This window comes from Phycodurus eques, chromosome 18 (assembly GCF_024500275.1).
Source record: "Phycodurus eques isolate BA_2022a chromosome 18, UOR_Pequ_1.1, whole genome shotgun sequence".
NCBI classification, from domain to species: Eukaryota; Metazoa; Chordata; class Actinopteri; order Syngnathiformes; family Syngnathidae; genus Phycodurus; species Phycodurus eques.
Window position 1 is genome coordinate 17,350,586 of NC_084542.1, and position 24,794 is coordinate 17,375,379.

Consider the following 24,794-nt stretch of genomic DNA (forward strand, 5'->3'; position numbering starts at 1 on the left):
ACCGTGTCACAGCAAGATATTCGCCTCCGCCTCTAAGACGCTCATTTTCAGTACATCCGGCCACTAGGGGGAGACACACCGTGTGCTGGTTTAAGTAAACGTTGATTTAAAAAACACTATGGAGTCATTAAAATTATTTCATATGCAGGCAGGTGCCTTACAATTAATGGCAATTCCAAGGTTGTTTCGTCTTAAAGCACAACTTGTTTTTTAACCATAAATTCAACACATTTTGCAATTTTGCTGAAAATCATCCAAAAAAATTAAAGCGACAAATTACATCCAAACTGGGTGTCCACAAACATTTCGTGTGAAAAAAATAAGAATGAGTTTTACGAAGCTACAAATTTTGTACAAAACCCCATTAACATCTAACAAGAACAGACTGCGATGACAACAGAACGAAACAAAAAAGGGAAAAAAAGAAAAAGTCTCATCGGCAAAAACATTCCGCCAAATTACTGCAATCTACAATCAAATTACTGCAAATTTAACAGTTTGAGAATTTAGTCGAAAATCGTACAAAATCAAAAAGCATCCAATTTGGACGAAAAATTAGGTCCGTTTATTTTTCGTGTTTCCTTTTAACGATAGCAACATTTGTAACTTCCTGTTGCACTTAATTGGCAATTGAATTTGTTAAAATGTTGTTTTTATTTTTTGTTTAACCAGTTGAGAACAGTTTGTCATTGACAAAGCTGACCTGAGTGCAGACAGGAGTCTCTTCCTGAAATCTACTTTCGTTGTTACTGACGGGAAACATGGATTGGGAATCCAAAAGAAACGAAGCCGTCGAATTCCGAGGGTTCGCGGAACCGCAGTCTTATCGGAACCTTTTCTGCATGCGTGACTTCCCTCCCAAAAGTGACGTGATGTTAAAAATGATGATGTCCACTTTTGAAGTTTGCTTCAAAAATGTCCAAGAGGAAGCTGACAATGAAAATGTTCTTAAACGTGACATTTTGGATGAAAGGTTTTCAATTACGGGCATGGTACAAACCTATTCGGATGAGATTATTAGGATTCTGGAATGAGAATGCGATGGTGCGAAAAGAGGATTTGGCTACCCGCTAGCGTCTTGTAGTCGAGCAGGTCGAAGAGAACGACGGCGACGGCCGTCCAGGTGACGACCAGCGCCACCACCAGCAGCCACGCCGTCGGCGAGCTGAAGGTCTGGATCACCTCGTCCAAAACTGTCTTCTGATTGGCTCGCGGTGGAGGGACCGCCTCCCCGCCGCTGGTCTGGCCGCTCATTGGCGGAGAAGGCAGCTGAGTCGAGAGAGAATGACATGAATAGCAAACACCCCCACCCACGCAGGCACGGGAGAACACGCAAACTCCACGCAGGCGAGGCCGGATTTGAACCCGCAACCTCAGAACTGTGAGGCAGATGTGCTAACCGCTCGTCCGCTGTGCCGCCTTTATTTATAATGAATTGATCGATTATTTAGTAAACGGTTTATCTGACATTTTTTCAAAATTTACAATAAAGCAGCCGGTACAGTGGGAGACGGGTTAGCGCATCCGCCTCACAGTTCTGGGGACCGGGGTTCAAATCCCGGAACCGCCTATGTGACGTTTGCATGTTCTCCCCGTGTCTGGGAGGCTTTTCTCCGGGCACTCCCATTTCCTCCCACATCCCCAAAAAAAACATGCGTGGTAGGTTGACTGAAGTCTCTAAATTGCCCGTAGGTGTGAATGTGAGTGCGAATGGTTGTTTGTTTGTTTGTACGTGCCCTGCGATTGGCTGGCGACCGGTTCAGGGTGTGCCCCGCCTCCCGCCCGAAGATCGCCGGGGTAGACTCCCGCAGCCCGCGACCCGCGCGAGGGGAAGCGGTAATGAAAAGGGATGGATGGACAATAAAGCAGTGAACAAATCATTGAATTGAAATGAATAAATGCACCCCTGGTCGCCGACGTGACGTGACGTGACTTGGCCGCTGTAGGCGGGCGTGTTTGTAGCGAGGCCGCGCGCGCCTCACGCCATGAAAATGCTTTGTATGGGCGTTAGCTTTAGCGCTGGCCTTGATTAAAGCATGCGGCAGCTGCTTGCTCGCCGGGGCTTCGGCGAATCATCCGAGCGTGCTCCTTTGTGCGTGGATGGGGGGGAAACAAAATCAAGAGTGCCACCAGGCGGAAAGACGATCAACGATGGGAGAGCAGGAGACGCTGACCCAAATCACCCGAGGTGATCCGGGGATTGAATTCTGTGTACTTTTTTCCAGCATCTGTTTCGCGGTCATGCTTGGATTCTTGTCTTAATGCTCAGTTAGCAATAACGTCCTATAGCTCTGCGACAATAATCACCCACTCGGGGTCCCTATTTAAAGGAGATATGCATTCGACCTTTCGCAGTTTTTTGGTGGATCCGATCCTTGTTTATTCAGTGAAAAAACTCACCTATTTGCTGTTTTTGTGCTCAGGCCACTTGGGCGCCATCTTGTGGCATCCCGGTGCCAAGCAACTGCAGTTGAAACTTGACTTTCGTGATTGAAAGTCTGACTAAATCAATACGAATCATACGAAAACAAAAGCAATATTTCCCATCGAAAATAATGTACGGTAAATCCAATCAATCTGTTCCAGACACTCAAAAATATTTAGAAAAAATATGTTTTATATGCAGTGAAATGAATATAAATGACTATTGAAGATGATAAATGAACATTTAACATCACTTTTGCCTTCATTGAAGACTCTTCAGCAGGGGAGAGAGGAGATCCATTTTCATACTTTGCTACATGTTTTTTCTCGAATTAGTATATCATTTTCTTGCTTTCTTTATCAAATGGCTTGCACTCTGCACTTTGTGTCATGCAGTGTAAAAAAAAAAAAAAAAAAGGGGCCGCTGGAACAAATTAATGGCATTCCCATTCATTTCAATGCAGAAAGTTGATTTGAGATACAAATGTTTTGAGATACAAGCGTGGTCGCGGACCGAATTAAACTCGTTTCTTAAGGCACCGCTGTTATAATTACTCCAGTCACAACAACCACTGTTATAAGACAGCTTTGGCACCAAAAACCGCAGTGACCGCAAACAGTAGCCGCCTAACGCCACGTAAACTTCGGTCTCAGGTTGAGGATGGAAGAAAAAAAAAAAGACAAAAGTCTTTTTATCCATCAAGTTGACCTTTTATGTTGCTGCATGGATAATAACCCTCCACATCAATTTAACATGTTTCCACAGTGGTGAAGCCTGTGTGTGTGTGTGTGTGTGTGTGTTTGTTAGCGCTAAAAGCTGCGCATTGATTTGGCGGCACCGCGACCGGCCGACGTTATCGACCCACCGCAGGTGAGGGCGTCGCGATGTGGTGGCGGAAAAAGGCCCGCCGCCGTTTTAACGTTGCGCTCGAGCGCTCACAGCGCGGTCAACACCTGCAAGAGTTGCGGTTCGGCATTCCGCACATTGGCGGGTTTTTGGAATCTGAAACTAAAAGTTTGATTCTGCCTCTCTCCCGATGAAGCTACAAATAACCCTTGCAGTCTGATTTGCTGTTAGGATTTTCTTGTATCTCCTAACATTTTTTATCGTGTGTAATTGCCAAAAAAATGAGTTTAATAACTTAATACCGTTCGTGTAAAGTGCTAGTGCACGTATTTGTTTGCCCGTGTGTGATGTCAGTTTGCACTATTGTGTTATTTAGCCTAGTATGCTCGCTAGTCCTATTCATGAGCCTTATGCGAAGGTGCTTTGTTTGCGTTAAATAATTAACCTGCTGGACACGGTCATTGATGTAACATGGGATCATGATTGTGTACATGCTAGATGGTAGGTGTTGGTGCTTTATGGTCCTCTCCATTTTCCGCGCTTTGCTGCCATCGTGTGGCATGTATACGCAATTCTAAAGCCCTTTTAAGGGAGAGGAGTCAATTATTCGGGGTTTTCTGCTATCTGCGGCAAGGCCCGGTCCCATTCCCCCACGGACATGAATTACGAGGTCTTTCTACGAGCAGATGACGCGGAGGAGCACCTGTTGGCCCCACAACTGTCGACCGCCAGCCATTTGTCGGGACGAGCTATTTCTGACCATTGCTAGTACGGTTTCTCAATGTGTTTGCTTTGACATTCGTCGGGGTTTCTTTCCTTGTTTAACTTGCTGTCTACATTTTTGCATGTATCAAGTAAGGAGTTTTGCTGATTCTTCCAACAATTTGCCAAGCATTCCCACCCTGAGAGGTTTTGGAAAAATTCTCCATTGAGTATTCCTAGTTTTTGTAACATATCACCAGTGGTATAGAAATACTTTGCTCCAGATTTGGAAAACCCCATTTAGCATGTTCCGACATGATTGCTGGCGATTATTTAAGCCTTGGCGGAGGTCTGCCTGTACTCTCTCCCTGCTTTTGTTTTGTTTTGGTTGACGTAATGGACTTCGTCACTTGTGGGGGCCATGACACGATCAATGTACAGTACATGTTGTCACGTTGCGTGACGCAAAATTAGACATAAAGGGATTCCGTCCAGGTTATCAGGATATCGACAGCGCTCCTCCTCCTGTTCAACTTCGAATGGCCTTGGCAAGTGTTCTGTTCAATACTTTCGCTTTCATTTGGACCACAAAAAGGCAGCGAATTGAATTTCCCGGAGCGTCATTCGGGTGCAATTTTCCACCTAATAAATTTCGGCATTCTCTTTTTTTCCCCACTTCTGTCAGCTAAATTCTAACGACTCTTCTGAACAACACTATAAATGAGTTCTCGCGCAGTGGGAATAATGTTTGGAACATCAGCAGGCGGATCGTTATTGCCAAAGTTCAGCCGGAATGAAATGGATTTTCCTTTAGTTCTTTGGTTTCTTGTTGGGTTTTACACAGTACCTTGGACTTGGAGCTTGCTTGGCGTTCTGCGTTAACCATCAGTCAGTTGGCCAGTGCACTGTTACCATAGACGCCAGCATGTAAGTCCTTCATTACATCCAGGGGGGGAAAAAAATAATAATAATAATAAAAAAAAAAAAACGTTGAAAGCTGGATCGCAGCCGTTTCTAAAAATAAACCACAACCTTCGTCCTTCTTTGATTCTTCTGGATAGTTTGTAAAGTTTTGGCCCAACTTTCACTCGGAGTCCAAGAAAGTCTCCAGTCCGAGGTGGTTAGCTTCACTTTGTAGCAGGACACAGAGCGAGACAAGAAGAGGGGTCACCCTTTCAGTCAGCCCCCCCCCCCCCCCACAGCACTCTCGCCCTCTTTGAGCTCCAAAATAGAGATTAAAGGGGAGAGGCAGGAGGGGAAGCGAGGCAACCCAAAAAAGAGGGCAAAGAGGAAGGGATGGAAAGGACATCGATGAGGACAGAAAGAGATCGCTTATTAATCAATCACCGTACGACGAGAAAAGCAAAGACTTCTGTCAAGGTTGAAGTGTCAACAAAGGTTGTTTGGTTTGTGAAATGGCAAAAATGGAGATTTCATCAAGAGACGATTACTACTTCCTGGTTCATAGCGAAAGACTCAACAACAATGACTCACAAAAGGTCATTTGGGCTCTTGTTCATAGCAGAAAAAAAAGCTTGCACAAGCCACAGTTTGATGACTTGTTTTTGATGAAATAAATTCACAAACACTCGTGCGCACACAATAATATCGACAGGAACAAGAGCAAGTAAAAAACAAGGTTTAGCTTAATTTTCTACAACTACAGTAGTAGTTGTAGAAAATGTTCTGCTATGTTCTGGAGAGCCACTTTCGGACTTTGGGTCTGTGTGTACACACACAGTACGTGTGAGAACCACAGTGGTAACCTGAGCCCCGCTTTTGCCTTGGGAGCCTGCTCCGCGTGGGCTATAATTAGAGGCCCAGACAGCTGCCCGGGTTAGCGCTGGACTGGTCTCGGAATGTAGGGCGCACAGAAAGGGGTCGGGCGGGGTCACATGTGCCGGGCTTGTCAGAAAGGTTCCAGGACTGTTGTCACAAAACATATTTTTCAAATGTAAACGACAAGTTTTACCCTTTAGATTTTAGAGAGTCTAAGAGTCTAATGCACTTTCCGAGCCTTCTTTATCTATCTATCTATCTATCCATCCATCCATCCATCCATCCATCCATCCATCCATCCATGTGTAGAATTGTACAACACAGAACATCCCAATTTGTACAGCAGCCGTCGCTTGTTGGGGTCCCACGTGGAGAATGATCTCCCGTTCAGCTACATTGAAATCAATGTCATTTTATTACTCTTTTATGTCTGCTAGCATATTGAAAGTTGGACAAAAAAGAATAACTTGTGTATGCCCTAACCACAGCACAGCAACAAACATATCAAAGTCACCCTCCAACCAATCCTGACCAATGAGACTCCAACTCACCGCTTTCTCCAGGTGACTAGTGACCTTCAAAAAGGCAACAATGACATTTTAGTGGGCGTGAAATGTGGCCGTATCGTGCACCGAGCCATTGTTTCGCAGGCTGAAAGGTTGATTGAATTGCATTCTGAGAGCGATTGGAACACTTTCGTGATGTGCTAACACATTTCATTTTTCGACGACTACCTTTAACGGGGTGCTACCCTCAAAGATGTTCCTCTTGCACACCTCGGGAATGCATCATTCAAGTCCAATAATCAGATTGTAGCGGCAGAAGTGGATCCGTACTGTATTTCTGACTGCTCTTGGCCCTCCGTTTCAACTCTGGCACCCGATCCGTCGGCACGAATATTGCCTGGAAGGCAGATATTAACTCGTAGCGCTCGATCACACCGCTAAAAACTTTAAAAAGACACTTGTGAAACCTTTGCCTCAATCCAATTTCTCCAGTTCTTTTGCTCGACAATTCCTGTGTTCGTCAGGTCGCTGCCGAAGGGGCAAAATACGCCGAGGCGAGACGAGACGAGACGTCTGCTGGTGAAAGTCTGCTGATGAAACGCACAGCAATCAGCGCGCCTCGTGACGAGCGTCCGTCGCGCTTGGCAAAAAAGCGGCAAGAGCGGAAGATCGGCGATTCTCAAGGACCGCCTCCAAAAATACTGAATACAAAAGTATCGCCATTGTGACCAGCGTTAAAATTCGGAAGCGTAGTAGGCCCAAGTGTTCATCCAAAACGAGGCAAACAGTATATTTAACATTATTGTAAGCCACTGTAAGATTGTGACCAGTTGATACGTTAAAGTTCCTGTAAAGTGAAAATACACGTCATTTAAATTTGGCTTCCTTCGCGGGCGAGGCGAGGAACGTTCTCCCGGCGGATCAGCGCCTCAGACAGCGGCAAAAGGTCACGTGCCGGGAAGCGGGACGTGGAGGGCCAAGGTCAAGACGCATTGGAACTGTTCAACCACGTCACGGTAAACCTCCGCGACATCGCCATTGATTGTTGGTGCCCCTGCTACATTGCATTCTTTTAAGCAATCGGGTTTTTACAACAGATCTGCTTCTTGTCATGCTCTCGCATGTGGGAAAGGAGAGCCGATGCATTTTTCAGCCGTTTAGGAAACAATAAAACATCCTGCTTAAGTTAACAGCACTGACTTCAAAGACATCCTAAGCTAGGTCGAGAAAGGGCAGTTCGTATGCGCCATGCCAAGTGTGTGTGTGTGTGTGTGCGTGTGTGCGTGTGTAGGTTGTTAACCATCAGAGGACAGGCAGGGCACAAGGGGGATGTGATCAGAAAATAAACCAGCTGTGAACAAACACACAGGCACGCGCATGCACGCACACACATACACAATCCAAACATCTTTCTGACGTCTTCTCGCTTCTTCCAGCGCATCTTATGCATTCTCCTTCACCCTCCAAACAAATCCTCTTCTGTCCCTATTACCAACTCCTTTAATGTTAAACAGCAAATCCCTGCTATTGCAGTTCATCTTTTGCACCTCTGGTAAATCGGCAGTATCGATATTTTGAAGCCATCGTTGCTTTCGTGTTTTATCTTTTCAATGTTTTTTTTTTTTTTTGCAGTGTACAGGCAGGCAAAGTCTGGCCCGGAGATGATCGTTTTTCAAGGGGCAAAAACTGAGCTTCAATGTGTTTCGTGCGCGTTGGAGGGGTAAAATGATGTAACATGTTTTTTTTTTTTGTATTCATTTTTGGTTTTTTTTATACATGGTCTCTCTATATCGCCAATTTTCACCTCTCACAGGTGTGACTGGAGCGCATCTCCTGCGGTGAACGGGTTCACCGTATACCTTTTGTACTGTCTTGCAGCTGTTTTACATCTCACTTTGCATCCATGCAGAGCCGCGCACACAATCCCAACGCTTATTAATAAATGACTAATAACACCAGCATGCCCCGCCCTCCCAGGAGTCAGCATTATTGCCTTCATTACTATGTAAATGCAACCAGGCCAAAGAGATACGCACACAGGCGTGCTATTTGCAGGCCGAGCACACCGGCCAGGAATAATGTGTCGCTGTTTCAGATAATTACGTCAAACGGCAGCGTTGATGTATTTATTAGCATGAAATCAGTTTAATCCAAGACGCCTGCGGCCTTGGACGTCCGCCTTAAAAAAGTGTTGCTTGAGTGTCAATGTGACCTGACTCTGTCTGTTTTGTGTGTGTGGTTTTTTGAACGACTGGCAATGAAAAAAACACAGTCGGGGTCTATTTTTGCAAAATCCCTCTCTTGAAGAGAGTCCAGTGAGCAAGAAATTGGGGTTTCGGGGGCTTTGGGGGCCTCTAATCCTTATTTTGTTGGAAGGTCGGCAGCGTGTTTGAGCCAGAAAGTGATGGTGGTGTGCTTGCCAAAGCATGCTGTGTGTTGATGCAAGCAACACACGCGCGCACACACGCACACACGCACACTTGGCAGAGGCGGGGCCAAGCAGATGGAAGGACAGCAGAAAAGACAGCATGCGAGTGGAAATTAACCTGACGAACTGCGTCGCCTTAACGATGCCCTGCCACGCTTTTGCGCATCGGTTGATTTTGGTGGCGAACGCCTTTCCACCTGCAGCCACCAAGGACGGTGACATCTTTATGAGGATCGTAATGTTCTATAATTAGTCGAAAATGGGCATATTGCGGGGTTCGTTTTTGCTAATTTACTGATTGTTGTGAATGGGATTTCCCCTAAACCACCAAGTTCTCTCAAGCATTTCATTTATGCTTTCCTTATGTTTTAAACAGTGCAAACACGACTATACTGATACTTGCATCTTCGCAACGTTTATCAATCACTTCATTCTTCGTGTTGCCTGCGGCCGTTTGACAGCAATTTGATTGATTTTCAAGACCCACAAAAAAGTGCAATGGAATTGATTTTGAAGGGTAATGTTGTGAGATGAGATTGAAATGATACATTGCTTTGGAATCATAGTTTGTCCTATATTTATGAGTTTACACTTTTATAGAGGCAATTTGCGCGAGCGTCATTTACTCGGCCGTTCGCGTGGGTTTAGTGAAAAGGAAATGTGGCAGGTTTACGTCAGGCAAAGCAAAGTGTTTCACGTACTGACTGACTGACAGGCCAATCTAACGTGACTCGGCGCGATGGAAACGGAAATACATTCCGCTTGTAGCTCAGTTTATTTCCACTCGAACGTGTCAGTTGCGCAGACGCCCGGGAAACGCAGCCTTTCAAGTCAGGCCGATTTAGGCCGAGATTTGTTCGAAGGCGGCGCAATGATTCACGCGCGTTATCCTGCTAAGCGACTGAATGACTCACTGACCGGGCGTCGGAATCACTCACTCACTCAGACGACGATAAGCGCTTTTAAATGCACCGTGCGAGGAGGTGATACTTTCGCCTGGTTCTGCCATTACAATGAGCCAGACGCCTCATGCATTTTGAACCGATCCATATCCTAACTTCTCCTTCCCATTTCTCCATAGCCCCTTCATCGCTTTCCCCCTTTTTCCTCCTCGTCCTTCGCCTTCCCGATGCCACCGCGCTGCACCCATCTGTTGTGTAATTGTTTTCTCCGTCACCTTTCCTCCTCAAACAGATGGCGGGCTGATTATTTGCTCCCGTCGCCGAAACCTCACTCAATCCGTCTCCCGCTCAAATGTCTTTCTGAGCGCTACGCTCTTCCCGCCGCATTTGTTTCATTGCTGTTCAAACTGTACCATCTTATACAGGTGGCTTTCAAATTAAAATTCAGTGAAACACACAACAAATAGGTGAATATTTCTACGAAAACAGTGGGCTGGCTTTTGCACACACAAAAAGTCTCCACGGTGGGGATAAACAAAGGACTACGAACCAAACGGATCCCAGTAGAGTTCCATAAAATAACAACATCCGAGGCCCGCGTGTCCGACGACGATGTCAACGATGGCAATAAGCCGATTCACAAGGCGCATAAGAATGCAAGTCTTTGGGGAAGAGCCGTGTCATCTCTTAATCCGAGCGCGCAAAACGAGACGTCGGCTGAATTTGTTTTACGCCAACCGCCCCTGAAGTATTTGGGACGTTCCGAACGAGATTGCCAGCGTGCTTGCAATAACGGCAATTGGGACTTGGCTTCGACGCACGGTCTCCTCGGGTTTGTGGAGCCCACAGCCGTGACTGGGAATGAAAGCGCCATCTCATTTTGTCCTCTTACAAGTCATTGTGCCACCTTGATGAGTTTGTAGTTGGAGGGTACTCGAACTCTGAAAAAGACACAAGGGATTGATTGATTTAAGGTATCAAAAATGACTTCCTGTCTCCAAATGAAGATTCAATTTCGGCCTATTTATCGAACACAAATGCGCAATTAGACGGACGGGCGCACCTGGTGGACGTTGACCCCGGGGCGCCTTCTGTAACTGGGTCTTGATGTGATTTACATTTTGACTGGCCTCTTGATAAAAAAATGACAAATGGACTGAATTGTATCGAGCCGCCGTGAGCGACTGCGGCAATATTCTGGTCTAATAGCACTTGCAACTCTGCCTCCAGGCACGAACACACATGACGGAATACATGCAGCCGCACACTCGCGAGCAATTTATTAGCCAAGAAAAAAAGGTTTCGCCAGACAAAGACCATCAATAAAACTGAAATAAGGTTTGATACATGGCATGTAGCGCACATTGAAAAATACATTGTTATCACATAGCAGACGGAAGAAGGGAGAAAAGCATATTTATAAACCACGTCAATTTTACTTGAATGGTCTCGTTTTGGTTGTGTGACATTAAAGGCCAGCACGTGACTTGACGCGCATCTGGCCTGGCACATCGATCACAAGCATTACCCCGGGACGAAGCGCTGTGACGCCGGGCAGCGCGTTTCGCTCTAGAATGCCTTGGTCGTCTTCAAATTGCATTGTACCCTGAAAAGACTGATAAATACGTGATGCTAGATAATTAGATAAGAGATAATAGATGATAAGATAATTGCCGAAAACGTGAAAATACCGAGAGTTAGGTAGCACTGAATTTTGGAGCTGCGGCACTATACTGTTTTAATGGGGAGTGGCTAAACTGGGGCCCAGTAATGCTCTCGGGCCCCTACCGCACAGTATAAGAATTTGAGGCTCGCTATCCGGCGCAGTCGCGACGTGCACGTAGCTAGCTAGCTAAGCCCACACCCAAAATGCATCTGCCGGTGTGGCCGCTCTAGAGTGCCTCGTTGTTGTGGCGTGGAAAAGCCCCACGACGACTCGGTGGGATATATTCCAGCCACCGGAGACTTTAAGCGGATATATTTTTGTGGTTTATCGTATAGCTATGTTTAGGCACAACAAAGGTGCTGGGTCATAGAAGTGTTTTTTGATTGACAGTTGCACGGGGCGTGGTTTCAGTGCATTCATCAGACACGCCCGAAGCCTCTGAGAGTGGAGAGAACGGCTTGATTTGTTTCTGTTTTTTTACGATTTTGCAACCTCATTTATCCGATTTTAATCATTGAAATTTGGCAGGGTCGTTAGCAACACTCTTCTCTCTCGTGTGTTGAATTTAGAAGATGCAATTGAGAAGGAGGTTTCTGACGGAGGGAAGCACATTTCGATCATCTTGAGATTTCATTGTACTTTGCTCAGATGCAAGACACACCGTGCCGGATGTAGGAAAGCAGCCCCAGAACATAACTTTGCGGCTTGTCAATACGGCACAGGTGGTATGGTAGAATTTCACCAGTTTTACGTTATTTACATGACCATTGTGAGTTTTTCCTTTCTCTAACGGAACTCAACTTTTTCCACGTGTGAATGCAATTTGACCTTGACCCTCCTCTGAAGCTCATTTGCATTCCATAAAAAGCTTTGAAATGTACATTTAATTGACTAAATTTGTGATGGAACAGCTGGAGTTCAAACTAGGGAGTGTTAGTCAAGAATTCTTTCAATTATTGACGAAGTGTTTTCAATTCAAGCATACGCACACATATTTTCCTCCTCCATTGTCCATTACCCTCTCTTGCATCCCACTATCGCTCTCTCTTCCTTATCTAAATTCCATCCTCAATTTCACCAGGTGTAAACACTAGATCTTCCACTTGACTGCCTCAGGCGCATATTGCACATTCATGCCAGCCTATTTCTTCTTGCTGGGCTGTGCAGCTGGATCACTGTCAAGATAGGACAACAAGGTGTCGTCGGCATGTGAGAGTGGTTGAGGGGGTCGGTGTGTTTGTATCTGTGTGTGTGTGTGTGTGTGTGTGTGGTGGGGTTGAATAGGCTGGCAGCAGCACGCATCTGGTGACATCTGCTCGAGACAGATAAAGTAATAAAGATGCACCTGCAATCCAGAAGAAGTAGATGCAGCGCTGCTTCTTTGTCACTTCCTGTCTCAGTCAACCTCCGACGCCAGGAAGGTTTGCAGGTGCGTGGTTTCATAACCGAACTGCAGCCACAACCTAAACCAATAAAGTACCGTAGTTTATCACTAACCTACGCTAACCCAGTAGTAAAGTCATAATTACAGGGGATATATTTGGATGAAAAACATTCCCGAGGCCAAAAATATCCTAAATATAAAACAATCCACTGAAAAATGTGTCGGTTGCCACAGCACGGGTTTCCAAGTCAGGAGTTCCAGTTCTGGCAGCTGATATTAAAAGACAAGTCTTGTCGTTTTTTGGGGTTTTTTCGCAAGTGCAGCGCTTCCACTATTTCAACAACTACAGTAATCGTAATGGCACAACGGTGCGTTAGATACTTAATCATTTTTTTATTTGCTTCTATGTCATTTGTCAAAATATGTCGATGTGATGAAGTGACTCGCCGGCCTGTGGAGCAAGGAAGGTTGAGCACTGCTGATCTACAGTATTGAACACCCCCACACCTGCTTTTTTTTTTTTTTTTTAATCGATGGCCCTCCAAACATATATTCAGCCAGAAGGACCGTATTGGAATGAAGTTGCTTTAATTGGATTTATTTCCTACAGAATAAAAACAATCGCTCTCCTTTGTTGGAGTGTTAGCCGCCGCAGTGCGCGCATCCAGACTGGCCGACGGCACTTCCGCTCGTCGTTACTTAAGGTATTTTCATATTTATGGTAAAGTGTGCTCTGTTTTTTTTCCTCACGAATTTCAATGACGTTCACAAGTCTCAGGAACAATTCAAGCGCTATGATTCACAGCTAGCCTCTGAATTTATTCAGTCACGTCTCTTTGGTGTTCGCGCGCTCATTCCGAGCTTACGTGTGGTGAGTGTATCAGAAAAAGTGCAAAAGCCCAGACTTGAACACGAACAGGAGAATAGAGCCCTTCACGCCTATTTCAATCCCACCGACAATCACGTTCTGTCACATGAACCCCTCACCATCAAACCACCACCGGGGTGCCTCGCCCTCAGCGTCCAGGTGGTTACGAGGTCCTCTCCAATCACTGACCAAAAAGCATCTGAAGTATGACCAAAGAGGAGGAATTACTCCAAGGGTGGAGTTAATAACCGAGCAAGGAAGAGCGAGAGGCAGCGGAGGGACGTCGGAGATACAAAAAAATAAGTGGGAAAAATATGGACGGATGACTAAATAGGTACGCATGAATGGGCGGTCGCTTTGACACATTGCCAGCGGGAATCAGCCTTTATGTACGGCGCTGTCAATCAAGATTAGCGGCATAATTAAACTCCCCTTTCACCCTGTGCGGGGAGTGTGTCTCTTTGTGTGTGTGTGTGTGTGTGTGTGTGTCTGTGCGTGTGGGAGGGGTCGACAAAGATTGATGGCGACGGGCAAAAGCAGAGATAGCCTCAACAACTGAGTCGTTTATTGACTGCACATGCAATGTTTTAAGTAATAACACGTTTAACTGTCGTACGAGCATGACAATCATTTCAAATGAAGCTCAGTAAGACTAAAACAAAGCGAAACGACTCAACCTGGGAAGAAGCCGGACGGACGGACACCGAGCGAGGGGACAGAAATGTCTTTCGGTATCAGTTTCATTCATTCATTATGGGACTGTTGTCGTCACACTTTTCTTCTTTTGCAATCACTGGCTTTCATCTTTGCAACAAAGAAAAAGCAAAAAAAAAAAAGTTGAGTCTTGTGAGATCTGCGGGCACCTCGCGTGGCACCGTGCCCGACATTTGTGTTTTATTGGACTTTTGAGGCATATTCTTCCCAGAACCTCTTTATGGTTATTTTTCATCACACTTTCCCTCTTCGCCTTTAATGCTACCCGTCTGGTGCGGCATCACAAAATTACTAAAAAAATAAATAAAACAAATTCACGGATGAAGTAAAAAAAGAAACATTCCAAAAAAAAACCCCTCAGTGTTAACCCCCTTTGATTCATACTAAACTAATTTTCTGACATCTCACGTGACGTTACGCTTGATAATTGTGTTTTGTTTGACATTTAAGGCATATGCCAGAAAATGTTGGGCGATCCTCAAATTTGACCACTTTTGTGGCGTTCCACTCGAGTCGGCCACAGCGGGGACGACACCAAGCTAAACAAAGTGACAGAAATGGGATAATCACTCTCCACAGCGTGAACGCTCTCGCCCTCTCGCTGGCATAATTGATGGCTAGTTGTAGAGCAATTTCAGGATATGAAATTCATTGAGCACCCTCTATTAAGAATTCAACATCAATAGCTGCTTAGCAGAAAAGCGACGTTAATGAAGCGAACGAGGAATTAGGACAGATTACGATGGCGAAAAGTCAAAGAGAGGGCTCCCTGCCGACGGGGCCGTCATATGTCGATGAGGATGGTTGAAGGCCGCGTCCCGGGGGCAGCTGCGCACCGAACACGGCCACAAATCCCATCGCGGGGAATGAAAAGAGCCCTGCTGAGCGGAACATCAGCCACTTCAAGCCAGACCCCAGTAGGAAAAGCATCGAGCGTGTTTGCCTTCAAAATAAAACCAAATATCGCACTTGAAAGCTCAAGCACTTACTTATTTATTGCCCGTGGTGTGTCTCAGTTATGGCTCTTCGTCGTGGTGCTCCTGCCCTAAAACAGATATTTTGCATTAACATGGATATGTAACATGGAAAATGTACTTTTGAGTTAATTCGTCCGTGTTTCAAGCAAGGTTCGACATGAAGTCTTTTTGAGTGGTAGTGGCCCTGTATATCCATGATATAGTACGATACACAGCATATTTTGTGTCTTTACACTTTTTTTATCTAACCTTTTAAGAAACTAGCACTTCTGTGTAGTTAGTTGTTTTGCATGTGTTGCAGTCGAGGGGTCGATCCCTATTCCGGCTGGATTGTTAACCTGACATGCGGACAAAATGCGCGCAGTGCGGCTCGATCGGTTTAAGTGGATCAAACAACGTGACGACGAGGCGCTCTAAAGCGGCCCCCGCTAAGACGAAGCCCTTGTCCACACGCTGGCTATCACGTTTTAAAAAATCTCGCTCTTCCACCTTTTTCCCGTGAGTTGCGTGCACACTCATGGCCGACAACAAGGCGCTCTAAAGCGGCCATGCCGGCCTGAGGGCCCGGTCCGCACTCTGGCTGTCAAGTAGGACCCCGCCTTCCTATTGCGTCTTTCTCTGCCCGACCTGCGCGCACTCACAGCCGACGACGAGGCGAACTGCACGTCACAATTAGGCCTGATGCGAACGGAGGAGCTCACATTGTTATGTCAGGGGCAGGGGCAACTCATGGTGGGGCCCAAGTGCGTCATCGGGCCCTGTTTATAGTTAAAAAGTATCTCCACAATTGAGTTTTATAGTTCTCAGTCTGCAGGTTTTCAGCAAATGTCTTCAAGCAAGTATATATTTAGAGACAAACCTCCGAATTCACTTGAACTGGCTGTTTCTTTTTGCACTCGGTGGGTAAACAGACACTCCGGAAACCCAACGATTTGCATACCAACAACACAAAGTTCATTTTGAATGTCGTGAAATGAGTACAGCCGTAAACAGATCGTGTCGGGCAAACGTGACAATTCCGATGATAGCTTTCAAAATAGCCCTCAAGTCACCAAGGAAATCACACTGCAGCCTTAGCACTCTCTTACTTTGAAAGGTCCCGTCGGAAGCGGCACGTCCCTGCACGCTGTCCGGCCTGACAGACGGCGGGCGCGAGACGCTCCTCTCCTCCTCAAGGCTGTGTTTGTCCATCTTGGTCCCCATTGTCTGCCCGTCAAGGCGAGCCCTCATTTCGGGCCATTTGTTCCGCTTCAAATAACACCTCAATGGAGTCTCACTGAAGCGTCGCCGCCACCGAGCGCTCCGGTCCGGACGGACGTATCCGCCGCGGCGGCTCCGCAGGAGAAGCACCTGTGCGGCGGAGCTGAGGGCGACATGACCCCGGCGACGAGGAGACGCGGCAGCCGGGGGAGGAGGACGTGAAGTGGCCGCGATTCGGCGTCGCCGCTGGACGACCGCGCAGGACGTTTTCCCCTCGCGTCCGCACTTCCTGTGAGGGGACACTTTGGACCACCTTTTGATACATATTAGACATTTCCGGGTTTGAACTAAGTGGAATTATTATCCAGATTATTATTGTTGATTGAACTGGAGAACATTTTTTGACTGTACTATATTTTTCCCCCCATGATGATTATTGTCTCCGGGACCTAACTTTTATTGATGTAAACCTTCTATCCGTTTTATTTATGATGTGAATGAATGGTCCCTCCCACCCAAAAAAGAAATCCACGTTCCTGAAGTGCTTTCCTATAGTAGACCAGTACCTTTTATTGCTACCTGAACCATCTTTCCACCCGAGCTCCAGGGTCCCACTCCCTCCCCAGCCAGCCCCCGAGGCCCGGCGGTGAGCACCTCCACTTTGCCCGAGAGCTCCGAGGAAGGAGGAATCGCCAATTAACAGAGATCCGGGACGAGACAGGGTGCGGAGGACGCCATGGGGTGCTGCAGCGGCAGGTGCACCTTGGCCTTCATCTGTGGCATGCAGCTGGTAAGTGTTATGATTACTATCGATCCCTCAAAAGGGGCCCCGGACCGCTCGGATCAATGCGGAGACAAAAGGTTTTCTGAAATCTTGTCAAGAGGCAAGCAGGCAGTAGTTTGTCACGGCTAAAGACGGGGCTGTGGATGGGTATGTGACTGGGAGGTCACGTCCCGGAGGTTAATAGGCGAGTAATAAGGGGGAGATGCGGGCGGTTCAAGGAATGAGCTGATAAATCTGCGCAAATGCGAGGAATGGATGGATGGATGGGATTCAGTGATAAACACGAGATTAGATGTGATGTTTCGTCACAGAAGCCAAATGCCGCCGTTGTCCGTTTGTCGTCTGTCTCCCGTCACCATCTGCGTCGGCAGTGGCAAACGGCGCCGGGCGAGACAGCGAGGTGAGTTTGTGTGCAAACGCGAGGGGATGTTGGAGAACACCAGCCGTCTCGTCCGCTCGTACGAAGAAAGAAACCTTGTCGATTGTAACCCTCTCGCAGAAATGTCACGACGCAATGGATTTGAAAAGGCTTTATTGCATTTTCGAGAGAGCCTCGCTCTGTTTTTGCTCCATTATGGTATTTTAGAAACACAACTGGGTGCTGAATTGCCCACTTTAAAGCTGACTGTACGCCCTACCATTTATCAGTCTTGTTTCAAATTTACTCTGCTAATGATTGACATGCTCACGTTTGGGAGGTAGCTCTTCCACCTCAAGAGGAGAAAACACGTACATATATATATATATATATATATATATATATATTTTTTACTGATTTTCAAAATGTGCCCAAAAATTGCCATATGTGTTTTTACTGCTCAAGATGAGCAGCACACCACACATGTATCTCATTAGACAACGACCAATCTCCTTCCCGATACCAGAGGTCTGTTGTAGCAACGAGATTGACCTGTGAGAAGCAGTATGGTGCCAAGGGGCATTCAGATTACTGGAACATACTAATAGGAAGAAAGAGTAGGAGTCGAAGGGTAGCCTAACTGTTAGCTAGTTTCTAGTTTGAAACTGAAGATTTTTCAGCCGTCTGTGGACTTGGAATGCTAACACAAACGCTAACATCAAAGCGTGACCTAGCATGATTTTATTGTCCAGTCGCTTTGCGGAGCGACCGTGACCTGTGGCCTCAAGAGTTTCTCTGTCGCTGGCGACCAAACTTCCACATGAGCCTTGAAACTAACTTAACGCGCAGGGTATGTCTGACTTTTATAATGCGGTATCAAACGTTTTGAAGTATCACATCAGAGAAAGCAGAGGTGCCTTTGAATTTATGATTCAGGGTAGTCTGGAAAAAACCTCAAGATCAAGGTGAAGCCTAAAGGAAAGATTGTAATACCATATTTGGACTGATATGAGACAGGATAACCCTCGTGTGGAAACTGGAGGCTTATTGTGCATCGGAATGGGGACTTTTTACGTTATTTAAATGCGTGTAAATGCATGGAAATCAAGCGTGGGTGAAGTAACATTCTTGGGTCACAAGCTCTAAAGTGTCATAGAGTGACTAACAGAAATCCCATTGTCTTGAGAATCTGATAGGATTTTGTACAAATATTGCAGTGTAACTCATCAAAAGCTCGCATACAGGAAGTATTTTGTGGGTTTCGAGGTTGCAAAGGAACAAACTAGTAAGAACTAGCAACACATGAAGGCTCACTCGGTTACCGACGTACTTATTGTTTTTCATTTGATTTATATGTCTGGCCGAGAAGTGTTTTTCTTACAAATATTTCCTAGAATTATGGCTTTACTACTGCGTTAGCATAGGTTAGCGATAGGCTACGCAGCATTACGACTTTACAACATTACGGCATACAAACGATCTGTCTCCACCGGAACTCCTTCCTGAACTAAGGACCCCATGTATAAAACCCTAAAGGTAATAGCATTGAAATTTCCCATTCCTAGAATCATAGAAATAGAAAAGTACGTCGCTAGAGCTGCACGACAACCCTATAATGTTGTTTTGTTTTGTTCAGATGGACCAATAAAGGTTACAGTTTCAAAGAATTTTCTGTCAACTATCTAAGCATTAGCTAATTTTGCGAGACGTAAGCCAAACAAAAGTCTTCAAGAGTATGTCTAGGTTTTTCTAGAAGTGCTTTTGCAAGGCCATAATGACCACAGAATTGGAAACGTATGTGTCCTGTCTGCTCGGTGCAACATGGCTAAAGGGTCGCTACAGTGATGTGGTGGTGGAAAGTAGCGGTTTTTGCTTGTCCACGATATTTATTGACTCTGGTACGACAAGACTGTCATGTTTCCAGAAAGTGGTCACATTCAGACTTGACATTGAGCGTTTGACTTGACATTTTTCTTGGCGAGACAGATGTGTTTGAACCTTCGTGCGATTGTCTTGTAAACAAACAGGACAATGCTCTGCTTGTTTTCTTTCAGTCAACATGTCTTGTAGCAGTGGCCCGTCACTTACACGCCATTTTGCCGTAAACGGACGTGCTGTGCGATACTGTAGGTGAAGTAGCGAGAGGGGTGCACGCTTATTTGTGTCTAATGCGGTGGAACTAATGCAATGCCGCCGTCAACAACATGTTTTGCTCTGTTAACTGTTGTAATAGCGAAACCTGCTGATAAGTCCATTAGTGTTGCTGCGAGTTTAAAAACACTCACACACCGCGGGCACCGCAGTTAGCCCTTAGCTTTGTTGCAAGCGTTTAATAAGGCGCAATCCCGCTGGCTTCACTAAAATCACCAAAAAAAAACACTTGGTGGTGTAGACCCCCCGCTTTCCGCGATCCTCTTGAACTAATTGAGATACTCTTGAGGGAATTTCACTACGAGCGCTTCCACCCAAGAGGCAACGTTACGAAACAACTGCGATGATGATATGTACTGGAACAGATTCCCCATCTCTCTCTTCGCAGTCGCTGCTTCATTAGCGAGGGTAATTGCTAAGATATTTGATGTAGCCGAGCAGGCATCAACAATCCTGCGCTCAGATGCATAAAAGCGGACGTAACGGTTAGTGTGAGTGATTAGTTGCTGCTAAGAAGCAAATCTCATTTTGATGATCATTTCTGAAACCAAAGGTATGATAGCGAGGTAAAAGGACAGGTTTAGCTCAAGGTCATCAAAGCATTGCTTTGGTATTTTACATGAACTCAAATCATTGCCATGGACATTTACATTCATCAGCTGGAATCCGACCGTTTGCTGCCAATAACGTATATATTAGTCATGTATTTTTTTCAATGGGTTGGCATGGAAGAGGGTCTCGCCCAACTTGTCTAATGAAGGAGCGTAACGATACACAGACATCATCCTTGAGATCGTAGGTGTTTAAAAAGTAATTTTGCAAGAAAAATTCCCAGTGAGTAGTTGATATGATTCAATATACACAATTTATTTCATGATTATAGTGACCATAAAATATCACAGTTATAAATAAAATCGTTGGTGACCGCTTTGTTACTGTAATGCCTAATTGGTTACAGTTACTTGGAACATAGTTTAGCGCACAACAATAACCTTGGGCAACAAGCCAAATGCTGCTTCACCAAGGATTTCTGTAACCGTAGTTGTTAAGTTGGGTTTCTAACTTTTTTTGGGGGGTGGGGGGATACTATCTTGCTGCCATTTCTTACTTTAGATTCAACAGTTTTCATATTTTTTGTGATGGTGCACCAGATGTCGACATGCAAAACGTGATCCAACTAAATACGGCATGGCAAAGGAACCACAGAAGATGACGCATGCAGGCATGTGCAAACACACACACGTACACACTTACGTGCACAGACTATATTATTCCACTCGGGGTGTCAGTGGCAATGGTCCTCATTGCTGTAATGGCTCCACACGACATCCACCAGCTGCTGTCACAAAGACGGTGAGCATCCAGCCGTGAGGGAGTTCACAAGAGTGTGCCGTGTGCTTGTGCAATTGATTAAAATCTGTGGAGGAGAATATAATGCAACGTAAGACGTATCAGAAATGCGTGGACATGCTGGTATTTGTGTGTCTGAGACATTCCTGCGACATTTCCACCACTGAGGGACAAAATGAATTATTTACCACTCGCAGGCTCTACCATGAATACGCACATGGTAAATCATCGCTTGTGCCTGGCGATTGCAATACATTACAGGAATAAGCATCGGTGTACGGAAACACATTTAAAGTTGCTGATGAGAACTGTCTTTCCAGTGCAATGAGTACAGGGGGTCCTCGGTTTAGGATGGTCCTGACATACAAGGTCACTGTTACGAACTGCTTTTCATTTGTTTTCTCTTTATGGCATAGGAGGGGTTTTTTTCATACAAATATTTACTGTTGTGACTTAACTTTTGCATTAGCATAGATTAATAATAAAGTACGCTACTTTTTAGACATGCGTACAAATTCCCTTTTTTGTCGCCTCTGTAGGATGGCAATTCTGTTGGAAAGCAAAGATCCCCTACCAGGTGTTTATTTGGAGTACCTCGTCGATTTGCGTGGAGGCCTTCATTTGTATTTGTGCTACTGCACTGTTCCCTACTTAGGTTTCCTGAGTTATTATAGACACACCTGCCTTAACACTTTGGACAAAGCTGACAAGGCTCTGGCGAAGCCTGTTCAAGTTTGTGCTTGCTGCACGGCCGTAAGACCACAGCTGTCAATGCTTAACCACCAATCCTTTTATTTCCTCTGGGGTAAAAAGAGGAGTCACTTTGATGCAAGGTGTTTGTTGTTTAAGGATAAAGTAAACTTGCTTGCGTTAAGACATACTACATACTTGGCAAATAAAGCTGATTCTGATTCTGAGAAACATCCAAACATCTCTGCACATTTTGTCAAAAGTCCAGAATCCACTTGGGCTTCCACTTCCGTTGTTTTTTGGCATTTGAGCTAAATGACCCTTTAAGTGAAGTTTGAGTTGAAAGTCAACAACATCCTATACTTTGCAAAGCGACATAATCTTCAGACCCGTCGCTTATTGGCAAGGCTCTGTGAGATTAAAAGACTTTGCAATCCTTTATGTCCAAGGCAGCTTTTCCACAAGAGCCCCACACAATCTCAGCTCTCAGTCTAAAGATTTTCTGTCCCGCTGTCTTTTTTGCAATGTCCAATTTGTCACTCCATCTTGCCCTCAGGTAGCCAGAGGTTTTATAAATGTCCTCTCTGTCTCTCGGTGTCTCTCTGGCCCTTTTATGCCTCCATGCCCTCGGCAGCTATGGACATTTTGTTGTGGGTTGTTCGTCCGTACGTCCCATTTTCAGGAACGCATTATTTCAGGATGGCCTTGAGCGACGTTTTTCAATTTAGGTCCACTTTGACTTGGGTTTTTACGGTCAAAGGTAAAGGTCACTATGAAGTGACAATCCTTTTGTTTCTTCAAAATTTGCCTATAATCGATGAACTTAGTGGGGGAAATGATAAGGTTGACTGCAACTGTACTGGACAACAAAGAGTTGACAGTTTTCTCATTTATCGTGGGGCTTATATATCATATATATCACGTATATATTATCACATTGATCATTCAATTAATTGCATAACATTGATTTTGCACAATACCAACACATAAGAAGCAGGTGAGGTGCAGGTATTATTTTTGTCCACTTCGGGGTCACCATGTGACCTTAAATGCGTGTGGCCTTGAAACTCCATATAAAAGGCGGGGCTCGGACTGGTGAGCGATGTGGTGGTTAGCTAATGAGAGCGTTTGCAGTTGTTAGCTCAGGTTAGCTCATCTACGCAACGAATCCCTGGGCGTAGGAGCTAGTGTATGAACGTTACTTATGTGTCTATCCTTGACCACTTGTGGGGACATTACACAATAACTAGCGCCGGTAAGCTATATTAAGTTAGCTAATGATGTATATGTAATTGTGTTGGCTATTAGATGAGGTGCTCTGTAATCCAGTTCTGCTTTGTAGAAGACAGATTGCACTTTATCTTATTTTTTTAGTGTGAAATCATCCTAAACATTTTACATTGTCTGTCAAGCACTCTTTCCTCCTGGCTTGCGCTTATTGCTACATTAGTCTGCAGTAACATTAGTCCATGTAGAAGAATTATCACCACAATATAGCAGAAAGTCTGCGGATAAAAAATTAGATGCAGGCATTTAAAAATCTGCAATGCAGTGTGACCGCGAAAAGTGAACCGGTTGTCGTCTTAGTTACCTCATCTTTGCCTTCACCGGTATTGACAAAAGGCAATGAAAAGGTAAACTTGTGGCATTAATCCTTTTGATGTTTTCTGACCTTAAGTCTTGTGATATCTGCTGAAGAAACTTCTCCTTTAGGTCACGTTTGAGGACGCTTTAACCGCTCAGGTTTTTGTGACTTTTAATCCAAAATTTCCAATGGCATCAATAAAGTATCGAGTGTCCATTTTGGATGAGTTCCTGTTTTTCTAATCAGAGATGAAGGGCCAAGGTAATGTGAAAAGTTCCATTTTACCATTGAACTTTCATATTAGATGACCTTTTGGGAGGCATCCTAAAATTGTCAATAACCGTGACGGGTGACTTCATGAAGACCATTAGCTTTAACCGCCCCAACAACCTTTTAGTCGACAATGGTTGTAGGAAAAGAACACAACAAGCCAATCAAACCTGCTCCGGGAAACATGGGTTGTATCGGAAACATTTGCTGGTGCATTCAGTCATGTCTACCCAGACTCAAGTCTCCCAAAACAATAATAGTCAACTTCAGCGGCACTGCACTGCTGTGAAATGTTCTATCGTTTGGATAAATGTCCTGTTGTTGTGCAGTTAATTCCCTTCTGCCTGTCTTAGTTCCCGGCATTGATCTTTGATAGGGTTTCTTAAATTGTGATTGTTGTTGATGTGTGTCAAATGTAGGGATGAACTACAACAATACAATGTGCTGTGTTTATAAGCAGGTTGACCGGTGACACATTCAGTACTGGTTTGGATAACAAAGTGAGTAAGACTGGGATATTCTGCATTTTTGGGGATACTGTGATTTATCGGCCACGCTAAAAATGAGGCTTTACACGATCAGGATTTTTGGGGCCGATAACCGATTTAAAAAAAACAAAACGATAACCGATCCGATCACAAGATGGAGCAATGTGTCTATTTAAATGACTTGTTCATTTACTGTATGTACTTGTGTCCTGTATACTGAGTTTCTTTAAAAATATCTTGTCAGGTCATGTATTCTAATCAGTCAGGTCAAACCAACATTACAACATGACAGAATTAATGGGTGCTAACCTATTGTAATTAAATGACTTCACTCACACCGAAACTTTAGAGCATAATTCGACAGAACGCCGGTACAACCGTTAGTGCTAGCACTAGCTTGCTAGGCTACATTATGTTTTGTTGCCTGCTTGCGAGCTGTATCGTATTAAAATAGTATATTTTAATACGATACAGCCCACCTCCAGTCTTTCCAAAACCCAAACTGCCCGTTATTCTTTCTTTACAACTTCCAGTCAATACATTAAGATTTGGAACTAGGCCAATGGGGGAAATGGAAAACATGTTGCAAAGTGTATCTTATCCTGGAAAGCGTCCAAGGGCTTAGCGGAAACCTTGAGAGCTGACTGATGCTTCCCTATGACAGGGTGTGTGGCTGAACATGCAGGAGGTGATGGTGCCTGCCTAGCACAAACCTTCCCGT

At 45.1% G+C, this 24,794-nt stretch overlaps 1 protein-coding gene across 5 annotated transcripts in view; it reads left to right on the plus strand.

Annotated features, from left to right (window-relative positions):
- The first annotated feature begins 16,299 nt into the window (after nucleotides 1-16,299).
- Nucleotides 16,300-24,794, plus strand: part of nkain2 (sodium/potassium transporting ATPase interacting 2) — a 60,020-nt gene continuing 51,525 nt past the window's right edge. For 3 of the 5 annotated variants that reach the window (XR_009770320.1, XM_061704672.1, XM_061704673.1), the window contains exon 1: nucleotides 16,300-17,187. Coding sequence is in view for 2 of the 5 variants with exons in the window: in XM_061704672.1 (XP_061560656.1) it covers nucleotides 17,134-17,187 (54 nt within the window). In the remaining 3 variants the exon portion in view is untranslated. The remainder of the gene's footprint in view (nucleotides 17,188-24,794) is intronic. The other 2 variants (XR_009770321.1, XR_009770322.1) reach the window with 2 other exon arrangements.